This window comes from Athene noctua, chromosome 6 (genome assembly GCF_965140245.1).
Source record: "Athene noctua chromosome 6, bAthNoc1.hap1.1, whole genome shotgun sequence".
In the NCBI taxonomy this organism is placed as follows: domain Eukaryota; kingdom Metazoa; phylum Chordata; class Aves; order Strigiformes; family Strigidae; genus Athene; species Athene noctua.
This window is the reverse complement of record NC_134042.1, coordinates 51319051-51335032: the sequence shown is the minus strand read 5'-3', so window position 1 is coordinate 51335032 and position 15982 is coordinate 51319051. Positions and strand designations below refer to the sequence as shown.

General features: G+C 43.8%; 1 protein-coding gene across 1 annotated transcript in view; it reads right to left on the bottom strand.

Annotated features, from left to right (window-relative positions):
• MDGA2 (MAM domain containing glycosylphosphatidylinositol anchor 2) overlaps positions 1 to 15982 on the bottom strand; it is a 392576-nt gene that overhangs the window by 169872 nt on the left and 206722 nt on the right. The window contains exon 5 of the mRNA XM_074909039.1: positions 14213 to 14345. Within this exon, the coding sequence (XP_074765140.1) occupies positions 14213 to 14345 (133 nt within the window). The remainder of the gene's footprint in view (positions 1 to 14212; positions 14346 to 15982) is intronic.

Here is a 15982-nt window from a genome sequence, read left to right as displayed (position 1 = left end):
GTCACCTGCTGGAAGACCTCTATTAATTAGCGTGGGTTAATTAACAGCATGTAGGGCTGCTTCAGGGCTGCTTTACAGGAAAGCTCCTCCATTTGACTCCATCCAGAAATGCTTTCCGCTCCCAAAGCGGAGGAACCCCTCTAACTGCTCCCCACGGGATGCTGCAGCAACGCAGCTGCAAACAGCTGCCTCTCCCTATGGATCGGGAATGCAAAGCTGTGGCAGAGAAAGGAATAACGAAGGCACAACAACAAAACTCCGTGTTACAGTGTGGGGACAGTAAGCCCTGGGCTGGGCTGCTCAGGGTTGCTGCAGAATATCTCTCTCTTACGGATTTTCTAAGCAAACATCTGTTAGACAAAAAGTTTAGGACTAGCTCTTGTTTGAGCTAGGGAAATGGAGCTATCGTTGTGAGATCTTGCCCTGTTCTAGTTTCAGTGACAGCCAGAGGTACTGCCAAAAGGCGATTCCTCTTATCTACCTTGAGCTATCTTCTTGCAAGAGTCTTCCCCTGTGGTATCCATCTCTCTGCTGACTGCAGACAGAGCCCAAAGATTAGTTTAATCTAGACAGGTAAGATTTAGATGACAGAAGATGGGCGACATCAATCCTACCTTTCGGATGAGGATTTACAAATGCATCAGGAGCCTATGGATGGGAACGGGCAGAAAGTGCCATTTTTAATAACATACATGTGCCAACCTCGCACTGATCCCAGTGTTTCACAAATCCTCTTAGATCCTTGCACTTTCAGAAAACTGAGATTTTGGCCTAATCCTCTCTCTAAAATGGATTTATTGTCTCTTTTATTTATTTGTAAACTTTTGGGGCTAAGCACCAAATACAGCATAAATCTGAACTGTGTAATTCATCGCCACATTTTTTTCTTTTTTTCGTCCAGCGCGATTAAAAAATGGAGTAGGCATTTATAAAAATGACAAGATGACCCAGAGCAATTATGATAGTTGATGATTATACCAAAATATTGTTGAAGGATTATTAAAACTCATGCTTCAGGGCATAAAATGTATCTTTTTTCTGGAACGGGAGGGCAGGCTATCACATATCTCTGCTGCACACTTTTTATGCACTCTTCTGAAATGTCTCCTTCTGGCTCTTGTACGGGGCAGACGTGAGATCTGATCCAAAAGGACAATCCATGTGTTTATAAATCCTTTGCGTTTGTAAAGCATTTAGTGACTGAACCCTAACTAGGAGACCCACAATGCAGTCCCAGCGGCTCAGGCTGTGATATTTGTTTAGATAGCAGGAAATCGTGGAATTAGTTTGGAAGGAAGAGGAGATAAAGACGTCTCCAAAAGATCTGATTCTTATTAAAATGACACTACAGTAAAAGCCAGTACGCGCAACTGCATATTGCTCATACAAGTCTGAAACCTGTTGGTTTTGCCTTTATAGTGCCTGTTGCTTTCAGGAGTCAGGCTTCAGTCTCCAAGGCACAAATGGTTTCACCCAATGGCCTCCACACGGAGTCTGGGAGCAGACATACAAGTGTGAGCCAAGCTCCCTTCCATTTCTACAGTCCAGCTGCTTTCCCAAAACAAGGCTGGAGCTAGTTCTGACATTCTGCCCGTTCAGCTTTTGAAGGCACAGGAAGGTGACCTAAGCTTTCTGAGCTTGTGAAGACCCTCACATCCTTACAAACAGCTTTCACATGATCCCAACCAACAAGACACATACTGCAGTGACATTAAGCCAGCAATTTATGCCTCCAATCTTGATTTTATTATTGAAGTCTTATAAAATTTAGTTTCACCAAGCAAGGCACTTTACTGGTCACCACATTTACACAGGAGTCTTCATAGATGGAAAGCACTTCGAAACAGAAGTGCCTCGAAGCTCCCAGAACTGAGCAGGTAGATGTGCAACCAAAAGAAAAGATGCACAACTGCACCAGCCCAGAATTTCCCTCTGCTAAACAGCTTCCTCCTGGCATAAGGACAAGGTCCTCAGGTTCTGCTTAAACCTTGCTGAGATCCCACAAAATTCCATGGAAAGGTTTAATTCAGAGATATATTTTATTATTGTCTACTGCTGTATTCTTCTGGATTTGGTTTAATCTCACATATGTCACTTACTTATTTCTGTTGTCTTCCTTCTTATTTGTCTCCTCTCCTAAGTAAATAGTCTGAATTTTTAATACTAAATAGTTTGAATTTTTTTTCAATTTTCAGCCCCAGAGCTCCATCTGTTCATACTATAAAATGCTGGGTCACGGTTCTCATCGTGGAGACACGCTGACACGCACACAAGCAGATACAGGAACTGAAATTCTCTATTTGATGTGGAGCTGAAGAGTGATGGATTTTATAGTTCTAATGATGTTCAGTACCAGCTTGGAAAGTTAAGCATCAGAGCCAATAGAACTGCACAGTATCGAAACTGATGGAGACACAGGAGGTACTCAGGTACGAAATCTTATAAATTTTTACAGACTTCCTAATGCAACAAAACTACGGCTGCCAAAAGAAGTCAATACCAAATGGAGCATATTATTGCCCCCCAAAGCCACCTCCAAAGTTTCACCCCAGCTGAGGTCCCTCTTAGATGATTATGAGCCATCAGGATTAATGAGACGAGTGCTGGGCCATCCAGGTTTGGCAAGCAAAGCATCTCCCACCCAGAAACTTCAACCCCGACACCGGCAGAGGCTCAGCCAGGCAACCTGCCCAGCGGAAACTTTCAACTCTCTGATAGGAATAATAAAATTCATTATCAAACAATAGCAAGCTTTGGTAAATATTTCCATGGGTGAATGCATGGAACAAGCTTTCCAAACATCGTATTTGAACATCGTAATGAGAACGGCTCAGTGTTCAAAAGAGCTCTGCATCTTTACTGCCCTTTAGAAGTAGGGGTTTCTGAGCGCCAGTCCCACATTTCAAAGTCATGGTTGGTTTGCCAGGGGACAAAGACCGCCGCAGTGCCACTGCGAGCTCTTCCCCGCAAAGAACAAGGCACTACTCATGACGAGGGAAACTGTTCAGGTCCCCATTCATATTGCAGCTGCATCCTTTTTAAAGGACTTCAATTCAGAGGGTTTCGTGTGCAAGCACTGCTTCTGCATCCAATGTATTTCATGGGACAGCAGAGCCTGGCTGCGAACTCAACAGTGCGTATGACAAAGTGCTCTTGGAAGTACACCCGGCCACAATACACCACCCTGCTAGTCAAGTGACTATGGAGAATTTAAATCACAATCACATCAATATTTTTACCTAGTATTGCCATGTGCACACAAGTTAGGCACTGATGACACACAGATGGAGATTAATTATAAAACGTGGCCCCAACATATACCAGTCCTCACGGAGCAATAAAACAGCATGCAACACACACTGGTTTTGATTAATGACCGGGCAAAAGTTTCTCAGATCCAGCACCAAGCCAGCAATCGTTAAGTCATCATTAACACTCTGAGATACCCGCTTAACAACACCAGTTTACCAAGCACCTTCAACATAACAACCTGGCTGAACAACAAAATGCTTCCAGTTTAAACAGAGCTGCCACGGGATCATTGGCAGGGAGACTGGAAACATCTTCTAATCAATTATCTGATACAGATGTTCACTGAACTTGAAAGAAGCGGAGTCTTTACTGCTGCCTGAGAGGGGTATCTGAGACAGATACTATACAGGGAGGAGAAAAGATACCTCACTGATGTAGCATACAGACAAAACCCGATGCCAACCTGTGTTATAATTACAGTGAGACAAATATATATATTTAGACTGGGTATACGGAATTGAGAAATGTCACAACTGGCTTTAGGGATTACTGGAAATGCAAAAGAAATCTAATACTTTAATAGCAATATCAAAGTAGAGGCAGAAAGTTATGTCCTTGACAACTCACTCGTCTATGATGAATAAAAATGAAAGCACATTATTTCCTCTAGTTTTGTGAATTATTTCATATGCAGAACTGAAGTAATAGAACATAATTGAATTATACTTTCATATATACGTGTGTGTGTATGCATCCGTTTAATTTACAGCCATGATTTCTTGCAGGAATTCAATGCATATACTCCTAACTATACACGTTATGAATAGTCCCTTTCAAGTCAGAGTAAAAAGAGACAACTTCTGAGGTCCCTGCTGAGCTGGGAGCATCATTTCTGTACTTATTTACTCAGTAAATTTAAAAAAAAAAAAAAAAAAAAAAAGATTAAAATTCCCAGCTGAGGTGCAGTTTTTGAATTACAGGCTAAAAATAAACTTTTTATTGACCACACTGGCATAGCCTCCTGCAATACGGAAGGTTCTTTCTCTTCATCAATAGTCCTTAAAAATAAAAACAAACACCCCAAACCAAACCAAAAGAATTCAGAACTGAACACCGTTAAGAATCACTTTTATGCACCCATCCTCTCTGCTTTATCCTCCTTGCTGCTACTGAGAGCGCCATAACCTTCTGACTGCTATTTAACAGTCCTACTTGTTGGTCTCACAAAAGAGACAACTCTTCCAGGCAGAAAGTGCCAGCCTCTATTGAACCAGCCAGAATAAGATATTCCAGTGGTCCAAACTGTCAAGAAAACATGCACCTACGTGCGCCAGCAGCTCATCTGCTCTCAGGACATGCCAACGTAGCTGTGGACTCTGCTGGGAAGGGGCGAGGCTTCCCAGGACAGGTTCACCTTTTGTCTTGGCAACGGGTTCTCCAACAAAGCCGAGGGAGAAAAAATCAGGCAGAGACACTTAAATCTGAGCTCTTCAGCAGGTTAGAAGCAGAATTCGTCACAGGATGGTTGCGGGTGGAGGCACCTCTGGAGGTCATCTGGTCCAACCCCCTGCTCAAGCAGAGTCCCCTACTGCAGGTTGCCCAGGGCTGTGTTCAGTTGCCTTTTGACTATCTCAGAGGGTGGAGACTCCACAACCTCTCTGGGCAACCTGTGCCAGTGCTCAATCGCCCTCACTGTGAAAACATGTTTTTATAAAGCCACTGTCAAGTTGTGACCAGCCATGTAGAGCTTTTCATTTCAGCGGTGTCTCATTCAGGTGCTGCATGCAATCCAACTGTGGAAGAGGAGCAAAATGCTCCAGCTGTAACGACTTCCACTGGTAAAGCCTTTGTGTTTAGACACAGAAAGCAGATATGTCCACCACACATCTCAATCCTTTTTGTTTGTTTGTTTGTTTTACTTGCTCTTTTTCCCATTTCATTTTCACTGCTTTAAAATTCCAGGACTTCTAGGGGCAAAGGTAATAAAGGCAAAGTTCTCAAATCCCAGTTCTTTGAGGTACGTGTCTTTCTTTTGACTTCACACATGGAATTACAGAAGTAACATATTCCCAGACCAGCTTTCAGTATTGCAACTGGTTTAGGGTTTACTCTGACACACAAGGTGAATTCTCATCTTTGCAAAAGAACCCACACCTGCTCTAGCACAAAGGGGTGGCTCCCCCCACCCAGGGCAGGTGCCCCCCACAATTGCCAGAGCCACCTAATAGTCTGCATGCCATAACCTCAGACGTGTACGTGCCCCCCGTGTACCAGTAATCACTGCTTATTTTGAGTATGCTACTGGACCAGAGATTAAAAAAAAAACAACAAACAAAACAAACCAACAACAACAAATCAAACACCCTCATATTTTTCAGTTTTCCCTGAGCCTGCCACCAAAACAAAGAGTCTTAAAAGTTGAGTAAACTGCAAGACCATTTTGTCTGGGCTTACTACCAAGTATGGAAAATTATGAGGGTTCAGGGGAAGCAGAGAGAGGAGTTACAGGGAAGAAATAAAGCAAAGCATGAGTCTGTATTTAGCAGAGTCCACTGGCAGCTGGACTCAGTCTTTATACGCTCACATACATGTGAACAGGCTGGTCTGGAGTGCCAGCCCAGGTAACCGTAGCCCACTCCCTGCGCTCTCCCTCTATTCTCAATAGTCTTTTTTTTTTTTCCCCTCTTCCAACTTTTTCTGAAATCCTCTGTTTTTTAACCAATGGGGATGCAGCTTTGATGACTCATCTCTTTATTCCCGATTTGCCTGGCTGCTTTTCATCCAGCAGCAGCAGCACTTTGATGACTCGCACTCTGCTCGTGCTGCCGTTCACGCACAGATGTGGCATTGATAGCTCCAACAGGGAGGAAGGGAGGCGGATACGTTTGCTATTCAGAGCACTTCCTCGGTGGTTACGCTCTGGAGACGACTACAATAGCTCACAGCTCCCACGCTGTATGAACTATTCATTCTGTGGACATTTTATCAAGAGGGTACGAAGGGAAGGCAGGATCCTCCCTTCAGCAGCAGAGCAGCGTTAAATCAGCTTAACCCAATCACAAAACTGTCCCCTTCATCGCTATATTTAGATGCACGATTGTACACGTAGGCTTAAATTCGTCTCGGCTAATTTCAACCAGCCGAAAGTCAGGCATGCAACCCGAGGTCATGTATCTCGGTGAGATATAAGCACCCCTAAAGCACAATTCCTGCTCTCCAAAAATAGATGGGATGAATTGCTCTTCGGAGCCATCTCTCTCCACCGAGTACAGTGCTCCCTGAACAACTGGCGTAGTACAGACACCTGAGCTTTCAGACTGCTAGTTAGGTGAGACAAATCCTGTCTTGCAACACCAACAATCGCCCATACAATCAGCGGATCAGGAATGACTGGCTAACGAGGAGATGCAGAGAAAGGACCCTCAGGGTTATGGTGGATGCCAGTCTGGACACAAAGCAAATATCGGCAATACGTGCCAAGTAAAAGGGAGTTTTTATACAGGGATGCATAAACAAGAACTTTGTTGGAAAATGCACGGAACAAACCCTGCACTGAAGCCCGTGCTGATGAGGCTGGGCGCTGTGGAGCACTCTACACGCCCTGAAGCACTGAACTTCACGGAGGAGACGGACAGAGGAGATCAACAGGAACACTGTGAGGTAGAGATGCTGCGACTCACAGGCAAAAATTAAGGAGCTCAGTTCATTATCCAACAGAACAGATGGGACAAGATAAATTATCTTCCAATACATGAAACGTAGATGCAAAGGGGAAGAGGAAAATTCTTCTTCATACCATGGTGGACAGGATCAGAGCAACAGGCCAGACTGACCACAAATAATGCAGCACCTCTGCTGCTGGCAGCCCAGTTAAACAGACATCAGTAGGGTGAGGTTTAGGTCTAGTGCCTTCTGCCATGAAGAATGAGACTAGGTAACCTCTTGGGGTCCTTCCCAGCTTTGTTTTCTATTACTCTCTTTTGCTAAAGCATTAAAACCATCCACCTTCAGTATTCAGCCCTGATTATAGAGCTGGCTGTATTTCTTATCTGACAATTTCAAGCCTCTTTAGTGCAGGATCACACCTCGCTGCCGCACTCTCCAAGAAGGCCAGGGGATGCTAAGAGAAATAATTTTTCGAAAAGAGATATTATCTTAACACTGTGTTGTCTGAATGAAGGGAAACGAAACAAGTTTATCACGACAGACTACTGCTTAATGGAGGAATTAAAAAGTGATTCAAGCCTTTCTCAACTGGTTTCCCACTCCATGCCCCAGACAGAACGCCAGCTTCAGCTGTGATTTGAATGAGCTGAAAAATCACATATTGAAATAGTCATTGTGCTTGGTAAAAGTTACTGTTGTGGATGATTTCTATGTTGGAGGCTGCCAAAAATCCGCCTCAATATTATGTATTAATGATCACCCGCACTGAGCAGCCTGAACTGGCTGCTAATATACGAACTAATATACATTTTCAAATTAATCTGTGTCACTAAAAATGCCCTGTAGATCAAAGATAAACGTTTTATTTGCTTTCACTCAATCGTATTAGAGGAAATATAAGGAAGCCCAGAATTTTGGTGGGTTTATAGGTAAATATCCTGTCTTCTGACACTTTGAAACAATGAACACTCTTAAAAGCATCCATTCATGTTGTTATTAGACCTAGGCATTCAGATGTGCAATTCAGAGTTAGCTGTACCTAAAGTTACCTTTCCCAGCTCTAAAGATTAAAGACTGAGTCACATGCAAACCGGTGACAGATTTTAATCTCATCTGTCAATAATTGTTGTTTGACACAGAGCAGAATTATGCTTGGAATCACATAACCTCTGTATTTCTAAAGGAGATTGCATTTGTTCCTGCTAGACAGCTTCAAAAAGCAGCGCCTCCTGACCAACGTATGGTCCAGGCTAAGGCAGGGCGATAGGTCTTCAGGACTTTCAACAGTTCTTACATAGACAACAATATACCGGGAAGAGGAGATAATGCCGAATTCCAACAACAATTTCCACAACACTGTTTTGTAGTTTAATGTGCTTGCTTTGATCCCAGAACTGTGGCATGATCTCCATCAGAAGGGATCTCTGGAGGCCTCTGCCAGAGCCCTGCCTGAAGCAATGCTGATTAGATCAGGTTGCTCGGGCCTCATCTAGTCGAAGTTTAAGCATCTTCCCCAAGGTGAGCAAACCCAGCTCCTTCAGCCTCCTCCCACGTCACCTGCTCTAACTCCAAGACCACCTCTGTGGCCTCCACCGGTCTCGCTCTAGTCCCTTCATATCTTCCTTGCTCTAGGCAGCCCCCAAATGAACGGAGCAGTCCCATGCAGTCTCACAAGCACTGAACAGAGGGGAAAGATCACTGCCCTGGACCTGCTGGCTGCAGTTCGGCTAGTACAGCCCAGCTCAACGCTGACCTTTTCCACATGGGCACATCTTCAACTTGTCTGCGGGGCAACCCAGCTCCCTTTCTGCAAAGCTGCTTTCCAGCCAGTTGGCCTCAACACGTACTGGTACACAGGGGGGTTGTTCTTCTCCAGGGGCAGGATGTGGCATTACCCTGAGCTAATTTCATGAGGCTGCTGTCTGCCCTTTTCTCCAGCTTGTCAAGACCCTGTATTGACCATTACTCCCAGTCTGGTATCTGAGAACTTGCCAGAAGTTCACTGGGTCCCATCGTTTTGGTCATTAATAATTATATCGTCCAGTATTGCTCCTGGTTTTGATCCCCAAGGGATGACATGAGCAAACGACCACCAGTTAGACATCATATCACCTTTCAAGCCCAAAGGCCAATCCAATTTGCATCTTGCAAATCTGGCTATAAGGAAACTATGGGAGATCATACCAAAGGTCTTACTAAAGACAAGGCAAGAGGATGAGAAGGTAGAATAGAGGAATCAAGGTGGTGATTCCAAAACACTTGTAAGTGGGAACAGGAGTGAGAAAGGTGTTGGGGACTTGCTCCTGTGAGAAGACACAGTCTGTAGCACTGTGCTCCCCTCACCCCAGAAGGCTTTGCTGACAGCTCTATTTTTTGTGCTTCTTGACGTCTCCAACTGTGAGGACTAGAGTTAAGACTAAGTTAACACTAAGAGCTGGAAGAGGGTGAAAAACATGAATGGGGAGAAAACCCTCTGAGGCCTTGGGGAAGAAACAGGACCAAGAAAATCGCCACAGGTACAGTAGGAGCCAGAATCGGATCAGTCAGATTTCTTCTTGGGTGCAGCACGGACATAGTGAGGCAACAAAAACGGGCAAGGTAGACAGAAAGTGTGGAGGTCGTGACTCAGTGTGACACCCACCCTCACAGCTGCTCCTCTTCCGACAGCACGGATTCAAGCACACGCACTGAGAAAACTGTCAGGGTTCCTCCTCCTTGTCAGAATAACCCCTTGATTTTGTTGCACAGCAGCTGCATTTGGTTTTACAACTCCTGCTTGCATTAACTTACCCAAATTAACTTCTATGTGCTGATTTTAAAGGGACTCAGTCTACTAAAAACAAATGAGAGTTGCAAAATTAGTCCCTTAGCTGTTCTTCCTCACATCTTGACTTCTATTTCTGTTCCTGCCAGTCACCAGCAATCTGCCAGCAGGTGAATCACTTCACAGTGTTTCTGCTTCCCTTCAAACTTCTCATCTATTTAGATAATAAATTTGCAGAGTAATAGCTGTCTTTAGATAACAAGTGGGTCTGTGCTCAACAAGTGCCTCTACCTGCTGCTGTGCAATATTACTGCTAATTGTCATCTTGGGCTTCAGCATATGCATAGTCACATGCTTCTGAGATGATCCCAGCTTCTCTCATTACAACATCCACTTTAGGTTTGTTGGTTTTTTTGGTTTGGTTGGTTTTTTTGGGGTTTTGTGGGTTTGTTTTTTTTTTTTTTTTTTTGTATTTTAAACTAGTCTGCAGTGGAACAAAGAAATCTGCGTGTCTGAAAAATGATGCCAGACACATCGATGGTGTGCCTAAGGCTTCAGCCTCATGCAGACCAGATGTAATTAACACACCGCTGTCGAATGAAGGGGGTGTGAGTGTACCTAATTACACCTACGTGTAACACTTCAAACCTGCATCATGTCCAAAGTGTACTGATGAATACATGTTCATCTGATGGCATCAGCTTAATTAGCTCGCTAATTATTCAACAAGTACACAGAAAGTTTCCTTTGGATTGGTTCTATCACAGTAATTGATTGTTACTCTGGTGATGCCACGACACGCAATCAAATAATCAGCAAGACGGAGTAAGCACAGAAAACAAAAGGGTCACAGGGACAAGCTGGCAGACGGCGCTGAACAGAAACCTGAACTACTCACCCAGAGATGTGCCTGGTGTTCCATAAATCAGGCGTTTGATTCAGGTGGGAGCACAGGCATGTAGATGTATGAAAGACCCTGTGGCATAGAGCAGCAGAGCACCTGGATCTGCAATGTCTTCCTTGAAATAAGAGTCTACACTCATGCCCGAGTCACCTCCAGCTCTTGCTGAGGGAAGGCAGGGAGACTTGAGTGTTTCAGAGAAAGAAAGAGGAAGAAAGAAGCGTTCATGTGCCTCTGTCACCATATTCGCTAACAATACAGGCAGATTATCAAGTAGAAGGTTCAACGGGTGACGTGACTCATCTGTGAGAACCTCAGTGGCCCTGGATACAGACAGTAGGCAGGGCAGTAGCAGGATATTGTAAGACCAGTAAGGATTTCCAGGCATACAGTAATAGTTACACCAAATTATTTTCACACTTCCCCAAGCGCAATCTGCCAATGATCATCCCACGTGACGAGCGCTCGTGGCAGCATGCAGAAGTCCTGCTGCACGTCGGCGGGCGGTGGCAATCGCTGTGCCAGCGCGGAGCCGAGGTGCTCCCGGCAGCCCCGCAGCTTCCCTGCGTGCATCACATCCATCAGCCGAGGGGAACGGCCAGCCACCGCGCGCAGATGGTCCACAAACCCTCGCCAACCCCACCTGGCTGATGTCCCTGAGCAACCCAAGCTGGAGAGCACATCCATGGCAGGCAAAAACCTTCCCGACTTTGCCCACAAGACAATCGATCAAAGCGAGCCTGACAAATCATACAAGAGTCCCCGTATCCTGCAGTAAAAGCCTGAATTCAGAGAGCCAAATCACTACTGGAGCGAGATGGAAACCCACAGCTGCTGTAAGCCTCAGGTATCCTCCTCTGTCACCTCTCTCATCAGCAACATCCAAGTCCAACAAAAACTTCTCACCCTAGTTATACTTACAGACCTGATGAATGCAGAGTAGCCAGATTGACACCGATTTTACATTTTGATCCCATAATGTGCAGCTGAACTTAAATTCACTAGTAGCCACATTAATTAAAATAAATATAATGCATGTTTGCCACGTTACAGACACTTGTTTGTCTCTCCTTTGTTTTCATTAGATAGGCACCTCCACTACATGCCTCCAGCTTTAAATTAAAAACAGATGGACAGCCTAGGACTGCTCTACACCAAAACAGATATCAAGTTCAGGATCTGATTTTCATTACTTTGGATTTATCCTGGATTACTCTGGATTTACAATTTATATAACTTCTATCAAGTTACACCAGGTGAAGTTCTACCAAAGGATTTCTATATCAGATGAAGTCATACCAAAAGAGAAAAGTTTTGTCTCAGTCATCAACACATCAGTCATTGTCTTTAATGAGTTGTTGCAGTAATCACTTTACATATTTAATCTTGACCTTGGTGATGGTTGCAACCGAGTTCTTCATGAGAAAGTATGAATCCTTGAAATTTTCAGGCTCGTTTACTTTGGAAATTACTCCAGAAGAGCAATTCCTGTCATTGTAGGAAGTCACCCTTCTTCCAAAGTAAAATGACTTTTGTAAGGTGGGAATAATTAATTCTTTCTGCAAAATGAGATCATGATCACCCATCCTCGGTTTGGAATAGCTACGGTATTTGATGTTCCCCTATTACTGTAACACAAACTTCTGTTCTGGATGAGGTCTAACACGGACAGAGACTGTTGTGGCCCCAACAGCAAAATTATCTCTCTGAGAAATGGAAGCGGAAACAACTTTCATACTCTGCTCTCATGGATGAAGAAGGTGGATGAGTTACTACTGGTGTTGAGAGGAACGTTGCACCTCCCCATGGCAGACACGCTTTCATGCCTCTTCTGGTGTGAAACCAGAGCAGCTAATGAGGGGAAAACCTCTTATTACAATATTAATTTTTTTTCCTAGCAAAATAAATGAAAGATCAAATTAAGGGCTTCCAAATAATTTTGCCAGATACCTTCGGGGCTGACTGTAACTCCCGACTGCCAGCAGCAGCTCTAAGGCTGAGCTGTGAATTTGCTTTGCAGTGGGTTGTGTACAGAAATGGTACATTACCACACAGTTCTGAAATCTCTGCTGTCAACTCAGAAATTTAGAAAAAGCTGAAGGCAACTCCTTGGAATAGAGTCATGAGGACAGAAATAATGTGAAATGTGCAAGTGCAAATAAAATTCATAGTTCATCTTAGAGGCACTCAGCATGTTAATGCCTCAGCTCTTTCATTCATTTGCTACCAGTTCTCCATGCCCTGAGGCATTCGCTCTTAAGGCATACACCAACAAAAATCTAACCTGGAGCCACAATATTTTCTGCAGAACTGTTCTCCAGAAAACACTTTTCTGAAATTTCTAATTGTTTAGAAATCTAAGCTGAGGACTTTTGCTCTTTGGCATCAAGTTTATAAACCATTTCCTACACATCTTCTGGGGATCCTGGACACAGAACCTTTAGCAGAGTTAAAATCTGAAATTTTCGTCCTCCTGGAAACCAGGATTCCCAATTGCACTCAACCACTGGCATAAGGCTCTTGAGATACATAGCAGTGATACAGCCACAAAGAGAGGGTGATGTACAACTGGCTGCTTGCTCGGCCAGGGACAAGTCCAAAGAAAAGAGCAAATACACAAGGAATTGTGTCTCCAGAACATGGAGACAGCTTGGTCAGAGACTACAGCTAAGTGCCTAGTTATCCTCCTGCAAAGCATTTCAATGCAACTGCTTGAATATTTTCATTTGAACCAAGCAAGTCTGAAAGAATTTTTTTTTTTTTTAAATCAATGTAAAAAATCAGTTTAAATCAGTGCAAGAATATATCAAATCAGTTATGTAAAAACATTTAAATCAATGTAAGAATATAAAAAGGTTTTTCCTAAAATTTGTTGACCAAAATTTATTAGCTTTCAACAAAGCAGTGAGAGAATTATTTGAGTATTTGTTTTTATTCTGTGCCCAGCTTTGAATGACGTGCCCCTTCCTCTTACCTTGCTGCAGTATCTTCTTTGAAGTCTCTCCATAACCATGAACCTCCCCCATACTGGGGGAAAGTGTAAATCCCAATAATAAAATCCAGAGAGCAACAAATCATAGAATCATAGAACAGGTTGTGTGGGAAGGGACCTTAAAGACCATCTAGTTCCAATCCCCCTGCCCCGGGCAGGGCCACCTTCCACCAGCCCGGGTTGCCCAAAGCCCCGTCCAACCTGGCCTTGAACCCTTCCAGGGAGGGGGCAGCCACAGCTTCTCTGGGCAGCCTGTGCCAGGGCCTCACCCCCCTCACAGGGAGGAATTTCTGCCTTACATCTCATCTAAATCTCCCCTCTGTCAGTTTAAAACCGTCACCCCTCATCCTGTCCCTACACTCCCTGATTAAGAGTCCCTCCCCACTTTTCCTGTCGCCCCTTTCAGTCCTGGAAGGAAGCAATAAATTGAGTAAATAACAGTAAATCTCTTCTTCAAATCTTAACTTTGTTGAGAAAAAAAGAAAACACCTGTAAACGGGTTCTCCAACTCACTCCTGAATAGCTCCTACCACTGTGTGGCTGCATACAGTCACGTACGTTTATGCAAGAGAACAAGAAACACAAAAGACCGTGGGGACATCAAAGGACCCGGGAGGGTCAGTGCTGGAGGTCCCACCTGTTTTATTAGAGAGTCGGAAGGACACCATCTTGTCAGGGATGCTGCAGACATTCCTCACCGAGGCGATGCAGCTGTAGTTAGCGTAGTCCTGAGGTCGGAGGTTCTTCAGCTTCAGGATCTTTGTTTCTCCCTGCACGTGCAAGAGAGAGTGTTAGGAAAGGACCGAGGCAGAGGAACAAGCAGGGATGCAGGAAACGCTGAGATTGGCTTTCAGGAGCGAAGAGGAAGATGCAGAGGTGGCTAACTAGAAGCTGATGTTGAAGTGGTCAAGAAAATGTATTTATTTAATTACCTGAAAGAATGACAGCTGGCATCACCTAAAACTGTAGCCCCACTTATATATTAAAGGTAAGAGAAAAGAGAGCAGCAAGGGGGAAATTGGTTTGACAGAGTCTTTCAAGTTGCATTATTTGGGATAATATATTTTAGGGTACCGGTCTGTGTGATGAAAAAAATCACAAGCTACAGAAATCCTGCTGTTTTCCTTTGAAAATGAGCTGCTGATGGATTTTATTTTTAGCCAGCAGTGCAAATGATGGAGCAGGGACCTGAACGGGCTATGTAATGAAAGAGTTCCTTCAGACACAATTCAAGATGAAACTGAAAAAGATGAGATTTCCACTCTGGTCCTATGTGAACTGGCACTGCAGAACCAGAAACTCAGGAGAAACAGTAAATTGCTGAAACATGCAGGTAAAATCTTACGGTATTGTTAGAAACAAGAGTAACAAAGAGCGAAAAGGAGTGTCAAAAGACAAAATCCTGACCACGCAGAGATGTCATGGGACAGAGCAGGGAGACTGGAAGCACAGGGAGCACAGCAAAGCACGTCGGGGTGTCAGGCATGAGGATGTGCCAGCATAGAGGGCCGTGAAAACACCAGATAAATCTTTACGTATCAATACCTGCACATTATTCACTGTAGCATTAAAATAACAAACTTCCACGGGCTCTCAATCTCCTCCAACTGCCCGCTTTCAAGTCTTTGACTGCATTTAGAGTGATAAGCTAAAAACGTATTATGCTTAGACAAGGCTAAGGCAGAATGCCAGCCCAGGGAGGCACACACCCCGAACGGGCTCACAAAGCATCAAAAGAGCAAACTTTGGAAAATGTTCATTATCATGTGTCCTGTTAAAGCTGAAGAACTGTTAATACTATCACAGCTCGAGTAACACAGGGGGTTTTTTAAACGGTATGTGCACCAACGGCCCAAGCCTATATAAGAAAAAAATATAGTCGTTTGTGAAAAAGCACGTACAGAACTAGCCAAAAAAATAATAAATAAAAAGATATAGCTAGCCAGAGAAGAAAGGAAACAGCTGTTGAGCTCAAGCTTGGTAGATTTTTTGAGTATTGGAACTGAAATTATATGATTAAAATTAAGCACATGCTGATTTCGTGTTTGCAAAACCAAGTCTTTGAAAGGCTGTTCTTAAAGATAAAGATCCTACTTTAAGAAGAGTTTATCTGGGCTAGAGAAGGGGCTGGCCCAGGTTAGTAGGAACACAACTACCGAAGTCAACTGAGTTCTGGAAACACGGAGCAGCTGCATCTCATCAATTCATTCCTTAGCTGTGGACTCCAAGCTGACCTTGTGGGCTGAACTCACACTGGTATTCTGGATCATGGCCCCAGATTGCAGAGATTTATAAAAATGTATATATTTTCTTCATTGGTTTGGATAATTAGTCTAATTATGCCTAATTGCATAATTATTGTAAATACAGCAAATTTAATCTCGTACTCAGGCTGTGCAATTACAAT